Raw genomic sequence first — 7,831 nt, forward strand, 5'->3', positions numbered from 1 at the left:
CAACAGAATCTTCAACACAATAAAGAAAATGCTAAATTATGTTGGAGATATATATTATATTGATACTTTAAGCAATTTCGTAGGTCATCTACCTACTATTTTGCAAAACTAACCCCTTTTTTCTTACTCTTATCACTTGTCTTTAAAGATTGATAAATTTTACCCAATTAATATAATATATTTCTTTTGTCTTCACACTGATATCATATATTCAAAAATCAAAATTGAGGGCTAGTTGGACTGTTACAAGGTGAAAAGAAATAAAAGGAAAGCTAAGTGAAAAAAGTGAGGAAGTTAGGTTTTGTAATTTTGTTATTATTGTGTATATATATATATATATATATATATATATATATATATATATATATATATATATATATATATATATATATATATATATATATATCACACATAAAGTTAGGGTAGAAAATAGAGACGATTTTATTATTATATTTTTTTTTTTATAAAATCTTATCATTCATTCATTTCCTTTCTTTCCAAAATATAAAGGAGTTTTTTTTAAAGAAAGAACCATAAAATTTTCCTCATTTATTTCCTTTTGCTCCTAAAATCTTTTTATTTTTGTAACCTATTTGGACCGTAACAAAAATTAGCAAAACATATAGCTACAAAATAAGGGAGTATCATGTTTTTCTTGTGAAAGATTTTGATTAAACTTTATCTATTATCAAATATTTATCTTTAGAATCCTATAAGTCTAATTATAATAATGAAAAAAAAAAACTTTTTTTTTTTATGTATTTTATTAATTTAGATATTTAATTAGTTATTTGATTATCGTTTCCATTTTGGAAATAGATGGGATTACCGGTTTTCAAATTTTATAAAACCCAAAATGCCTCCATATAAATACGGAACTTAGTCTAGGGTTTCAGCTCCCTCTCCGCCGTTGCTCTCTCTTCTCTGCATATTGGTCGCTTTTCTTTTCCGATCTTGCAAGATGGTAAGAGTTCTATCTCTCTGAGAATAACATCTTAATTCTCCTTCAATACCACATTTCCATTGCTTTGTTGTTTAATCCTTTCCTATTACACTATAATTTTGTTATCTATTTTTGGATCAACTTAGGGTTTGTAAATCGAACATTTTGTATCAACATACGAGTCATAATATGAAATTGCAAAATATTACATTTTACATATCTCGTCCATGGTTTTATTTACTTCTCCCTAAATATTGAATCTCAGACAAAGAGGACGAAGAAGGCTGGAATCGTAGGAAAGTATGGTACGTATTCTCTTCTCCATCATCTCATTGCTTTTTTTTTTTTTTTTTTTTTTACTTTGCTATAGTGATTCTAATTTTGATTTTACACTTTCTACTTGTATAGGTACCCGTTATGGTGCTAGTTTGAGAAAGCAAATCAAGAAAATGGAAGTCAGCCAGCACAGCAAATATTTCTGTGAATTCTGTGGCAAGGTATATGAGACTCCTCTTTCTAGTTTTCGTTCGTCAATTTTTATTCTACTGTTGAAATTTGTTTCTACTTGAACAACAACACAAACAGTATGCAGTGAAGAGAAAGGCTGTTGGTATTTGGGGTTGCAAGGACTGTGGAAAAGTCAAAGCAGGGGGTGCATACACCTTGAAGTAAGTAGTAGTAACACACAATCCCCTTTTAACATCATCATCATAACTTGCGTTATACAAAATACTGATGATTTTGTTTTGTGAAACAGTACTGCAAGTGCTGTAACAGTGAGGAGCACAATCCGAAGGCTGAGGGAGCAGACTGAGAGTTAAGTGTGCATCTCTGTTTTGAATTTGTTGGAACACTGTTATCCTACTTTCCCTTTCATGTCAATTTACCTTTTTTAATCGTAGCTAAATTATGTGTTAGACTGATTAATTTGTTGCATCAATTGATATATGGTTATTTGGAAACACGGCATACACACACACACACACACCAAAACAATGGATCTTGACTGAAAACTACACGCCAGCGTATGTGTCTCTGATTCTGCTTCGTTATATTGTTACTCAAACGCACAATGCAAGAAATCAATGAATGAATTGGTGATTTCACCATAAAATGATTCGATCATGTAAATAGTTACAAATTTCATTACATGGGTGGAGTGCTTAATTCCTAATTATTATGTTATTGTAAAAGCCAAAAGGGTATGTATGATTAAAAAAAAAAAAAAAAAAAAAAAAACATATTTCTGTCGATGATCTCACTAGCAAGCAAAACTTAATCAGATTTCAAATGAACTAGAATTAAATTTAAGGTTTAAAACAATGCATAATAATGGAAGAAGGCATAAATGTATGTAAGATTGATTGTTAATTGGTATAAAGATTCAAGAAGTTGAGGATGAAAACTAAACTTGACCTGAAAAGATAGTTGCGAAGCCCACGATTCAAACCACCTTTGTATTCGCGAGAATACTTGTTTCCTATAAACCTGATTCAGACCCTATGTAGACTTTATTAATCCTATAAACCTGATGAGGGCTTTTTCTTTTTTTTAAAGTCGGGTGTGATCACTCTTATTATAAGCTTGCAATTCTATTCCCATTTCACCTCATTAGGTGATGTGGGATGACTGTTTTGCATTTTATTTTGTAGTTTTTATACATTACGTACTATTTCTTTTACTCACTGGCAATGTGGGACGGATCCTAATTGAAATCTTTTGGCGTGCATGGATTTCATAACACATTATCTTTTAAAGTTGTGCATTTCTCTTATAAGTAAAAACCTTTTCCCTTCTTAAATTTTGGTTAATGTCATATCGGAAATCCATTCAAATGTCAAATTTTTGACACTCGAATAAGAAATTGTTACTTACTATTATTAATATCATGTTATTTTTATAACCAATTTAAGTATAAATATGAACCTAATTTTATAACTTATACACAACTACACACATTTGTTTCTCATATTCTGATTTATTTTCTCCAACAATGGAGGAAAACACAAACGATATATGCAAACACAACAACTTTGAGATTTGAGCAATACGATTCTAATTTCAAAAAACCTAATCCAAATTCTACCATTTCAACAAAAGGATAATCCAGAAAAATATTAATATATTAATTGTATACATAGGTTAATTAAATAAAAAAATAACTATAAAGGTCAAATTATCTGAAAACTTTGTATTTATAAGAAAAAAAAAACACAATGAATTATTATAATGAAAATGTTTTTTTATCTTTTAAATTTAAACAAATGATTTAAATAAATAAACAAAATATTATGTTAAATTTATTACTATACTTATTTCAATTATTATATTAAAATATTATGTTAAATTTAATAAATAAATAAAAACTCATAAAATGACATTTGGAAAAACAATTAATTCAAAATAATTATAAAATAACATTTGACAAATTAAATGAGAGTGACAAATGACAAAAAATATTTATTTATTATAGTAGATTATGTACCTTCACGACAAAGACCTCGAGATGTTTTCAATAAAAATGGAGATTCTGGAAAAATATATAAATAATATTTAATTTTTTACATTATTTTTTATATAATGTCTTGTTAAAAAAATATATATTTTGATTCTGATTACTTGTTTGCATATTTTTTTTTATCTAAGTATATGTATTAAATAATTAAAATTATTGTGGTAGCCCTATTAAGGCTACACGGAGTGTAGCGGGAAGTAGCTACCGAAACCGAACCCACACCTCAGAATACAACACCGAGGGTGCGGGATAACGTGTGTGGGAACCGAGTGGAGGGAAGAGACCCTGCGTTCTCTCTCCTGATTTCATTTGTTGATTTTTTTTTTCTTTCGAGAGAGAATTTATCCAAACTTTGAACAACAATTCATCCAAACTTTGAACTACATGATAATAATCGATGATACGTGAAGGAGATAGAGAGAGAGAGAGAGAGAGAGAGAGAGAGAGAGAGAGATAAACGGTTGCTAAAACCACCTTTAAATCTATATTATTCTCTCATGTAAACTTATTATCTTTAATATCTTGCTAATAAATTTAAGTTTTAAAGTACATGTGTTTGATTTTTATAAGATCAAATCTGTTTTCGCATTTTCACAAAATATTTATGTTTTCGCATAAACCTACTTGTGTGTGTGTGTGTGTGTGTGTGTGTGTGTATATATATATATATATATATATATATATATATATATAAATCTTTTTATCACTCTATAAATACCAAACCAACCCAACTTTAGTTTTATACCATTTCTACATATTCTATACAAAAAAACCCACTAAAAAAAGAAAATCGCCGTTGCGTAGAAATCGCGAAGCCGGACACGATCGTATTATAGAAGACTATTTTGCAGATGACGTCGTGTACGCTAAAAAGTTTCAACGGCGGTTCCGAATGAGGAAGGAGTTATTCTTAAGTATTGTTGGCAATTTGGAAGGTCATTTTCCATATTTCCAATGGACACAGGATGCTAGACGCAGAAAAGGTTTCTCTCCAATTTAGAAATGCACAGCCGCAATTCGTCGGTTAGCATACGACATGGGCACAGACAAATGGATATACGAGTGTACCATACAGGAATGCATGTACAAGTTCTTTGAAAACTATTACTTTGGTTTACGGGCGACAATATTTGTGCAAACCAACTATGAACGATGTCTACCAATTGTACACGGTACATGAAAGCACGCTTGGGTTCCCAGGAATGTTAGGTAGTATCCATTGCATGCATTGGACTTGGCCATTGTGCCCCAATGCATGGCATGGTCAGTACATGTGAGGCGACCACAAAGAGTTGACGATTGTTCTAGAAGTAATTGCATCACATAATCTTTGGATATTGCCTGCATTATTTGGTTTAGCTGGTGCAAACAACAACATCAATGTTCTGGACCAGTTTTCTGTAACATTCGTAATTTGGTATGTTTCCTTTTTAACCCTTAATGCAAAATTCCTCTCAATTTAGTCCCTAGCTAGTACGTGGGGCGTACTCCATGAGTACGCTTAGCATACTAGCCCATTTCTGGATTGTGGGTTCACCCACGTATGTGGGGCGTACGTGGGAGTACGCATGGCGTACGTAATGCAAGGGGGAAACCAAATTTTTAGGTTTGTGCCTTATTTATGCAACTTATAACACCCTTGGACCTTCTAATGAACAACCACCATCTCTCTATACCCTAAAATCAAAACCCTAGTTGTCATTTGTCATATAGGAGCTTGAAATTGAATTTTGGTGGCGTTTTTGATGAAGTAGAAGTAAAAGAACACTTGGAGGTTGTTTGGGAGTGGCTTGAGCTTGTAAACACAAAGTTATCTTCATCGTATAAATCCATTTGTGGTAAAAAAATTTCATCTTGATGGTACTTTTGTTGGAATAGTGTCTAAGCCCGTAACTATATTTGGTATGTACTTGACCCGGTTGTGCATGGTCCTTTTGGGTTGCCTTCTCCAAAGCAAGTTGATAAGGTAATTTAAGGAGAAAGAGAGAGTATTATGATTTATTAATATATTATAAGAGTAATATATTAAAGGAGAAATCATATTTATTTAATTAGTATTGGTCATAAATTAATTAAGAATTAATTTAATGGTCAAAAGAGATTAATTGAATAAAGGGGTATAAGTTGTCAATTGTATGATAGTTGAGGTTTTTGGTTAAGGAAACCTAATGGGCTTAAGGGGGAACGAAATTATGATGGGTAACCATCATATTTTCGTCCAAGGGCCTTATTCCAGAAGGTTCCATGGGCTGCTTGGTGGCTAAGCTGTGCATTAGGGTTTAGATTGAAACCCTAGTAACCTGTAAGTATAAATATGACCCCTAGGGCTTTGAATTCGGCTACCACTTGATTCTAAGAGTATCCTAGGCCGATTTCTAGCCTCTCTCTCCTTCTCTCATATTGCCTTCTTGCTTGTGGGGTTTGTGAACCATTAGAGGAGTTGCATTTGTGACTCTAGGCTCAAAAGAAGAAGAAAGAGAAGATCTAAGCCAACTCTTGAAGAGGTAAACATCTAGATCTGATTCTATATGTTAATTTTGTTGTTGATATGCTAGATTAGGGTTTGTAAGTCTTGGAATCAAAGCATGTTCAATAGTGAAACCTAGATCCAAGCATTAGGGTTTGTATGAGCACATAGGAATGTTTCTTATGCATAAAACCCATCAACTTTATGCTAGATCCAACTTAGGGTGTTATTTATGCATTTTTGGGTCTTTTAATGTAACACCTCGATCCCGATATGTATTTTTTATATTGAGTTGTTCATTTTTGCATAGGGACTCGATGAGTTGGAGGCCCAAACTTGTCGAGTAGAATGGGAATGGCACGCAGGACTTAAGTCATCTACTCGACGAATCGAAAGCCTCGACTCGACGAGTAGAGCTGTCAGGGTGAAACCCTAATTTTCAGGGTTTGCACCCTATTTAAACACCTTATATGGCCTCCACTCTAGCCTCCATCCCCTCCAAACCCTATTCACGAAACCCTAATCGAATTTTGAGTGTTCTTGAGCTATTTTGTGCCATTTTTGTGATTTGAAGCTTGGAGGAGGAAGGAAAGGCTTGGAGATTCAAGAAGAAGGCGGTAGATCCATAGGTTGGGTTACATTTCTAGCTTGTTTGAGGTATAAAGTTTATACCTTGGCTTCCCATCACTTAGATCTTCTTTAGGGCTTGCATCTTGTCATTTATGGGCCATTTCAAAGTCACTTTCGGGATTTGAGTGCATATTAGAATGATGACTTCAGATCTGGGAACATTTGAGCTCAGGAAGCTTAAAGTTGCCACCTTTATTGAGCTATGGCCCTATCCCATGCATTAGTACTCCTTTATGGCTTAGTTTTGGTGTTCTAGCTTCATAACGCCATGCATGCACATAAAGTTAACAACTTTACACGTTATGCTAGCCTAAGGATACCAGATCTGTGGAATGGATGCATTGAACTCAGCAAAAATCTACTGTATGGAATTGGTATATGGGGGCTTGACGAGTTGTTCATGCAACTCGGCGAGTCGGGTCGTGGTGCCCCAACCTTTTATGGTTTTAGGTGAACTCGTTGATTCTAGGAGATGACTCAGCAAGTTGGACATAGTTCTTGGACTGAAAGATTGAAGAACTCGACGACTCCAACGAGGAATTCAGCAAGTTATAAGCAAATGTCCTGATTCTATAAAGGGAGGACTCGACGAGTTGAATGGAAAAATCCTGATACTGTTGATACGAAAAACTCGACGAATTATGGAAAAAGTCATCGAGTTGGATCGTGATTTCAGAGATTTCCGATCTATGGAACTCGACGAGTTAGTGGACCAACTCAGTGAGTTGAGTCAACCAGAGTGTTGACTTTGACCAGGGTGTTGACCTTGACTTTGACTTTGACCTAAGTTGACCCTTGAAAGGGTTTTGAGTATGGAAGGGTAATTAAGGAAGGTTGTTATGTGTAGGAGTTTAAGAGGAGTCGATCCCAGCACCGAGGACATTTCAGCTACTACACGACATTGAGGTGAGTTACCTTCCAGTAAAAGTAGGTCTAAGGCCACAATGTCGGCCCACTAGTAGGAGTTATTTGTTAGATGATTGTATTTGAGATAATCATTTAGGTTTGCTACTACCTGATATGTTCATGTGTTAGCATGATATGATGTTATGCGATAGTAGGTAGTAGGGGGAATAGTCCCCGTGTTACGGTCGTAAGGATCGAAGGGTAGGTCGGGCACCCTAGATATGCCTGACAGTATGTTTATGATATGTTATTATGTGGTAGTAGTAAGGGGTTAAATAGTCCCCGTAGCTGGTTGAGATAAACCGGAGGGTAGGTCGGGCACCCCAAAATTTCCTGACAGGGTAGGTCGGGCTCCCCAGAATTGTCTGAC

General features: G+C 34.1%; 1 protein-coding gene across 1 annotated transcript; it reads left to right on the forward strand.

Moving 5' to 3' along the window:
* Positions 1 to 825: 825 nt before the first annotated feature.
* Positions 826 to 1,905, forward strand: LOC145034538 (large ribosomal subunit protein eL43). Its single transcript, XM_078982975.1, has 5 exons — positions 826 to 964; positions 1,209 to 1,248; positions 1,352 to 1,440; positions 1,529 to 1,611; positions 1,701 to 1,905. Exons 1-5 carry the CDS (start codon positions 962 to 964, stop codon positions 1,762 to 1,764), a joined length of 279 nt encoding a protein of 92 aa, XP_078839101.1. The 5' UTR covers positions 826 to 961; the 3' UTR covers positions 1,765 to 1,905.
* The last annotated feature ends 5,926 nt before the right edge of the window (positions 1,906 to 7,831 follow it).

Source organism: Lactuca saligna, chromosome 3, assembly GCF_052625555.1.
Source record: "Lactuca saligna cultivar CGN05327 chromosome 3, ASM5262555v1, whole genome shotgun sequence".
Lineage (NCBI taxonomy): Eukaryota > Viridiplantae > Streptophyta > Magnoliopsida > Asterales > Asteraceae > Lactuca > Lactuca saligna.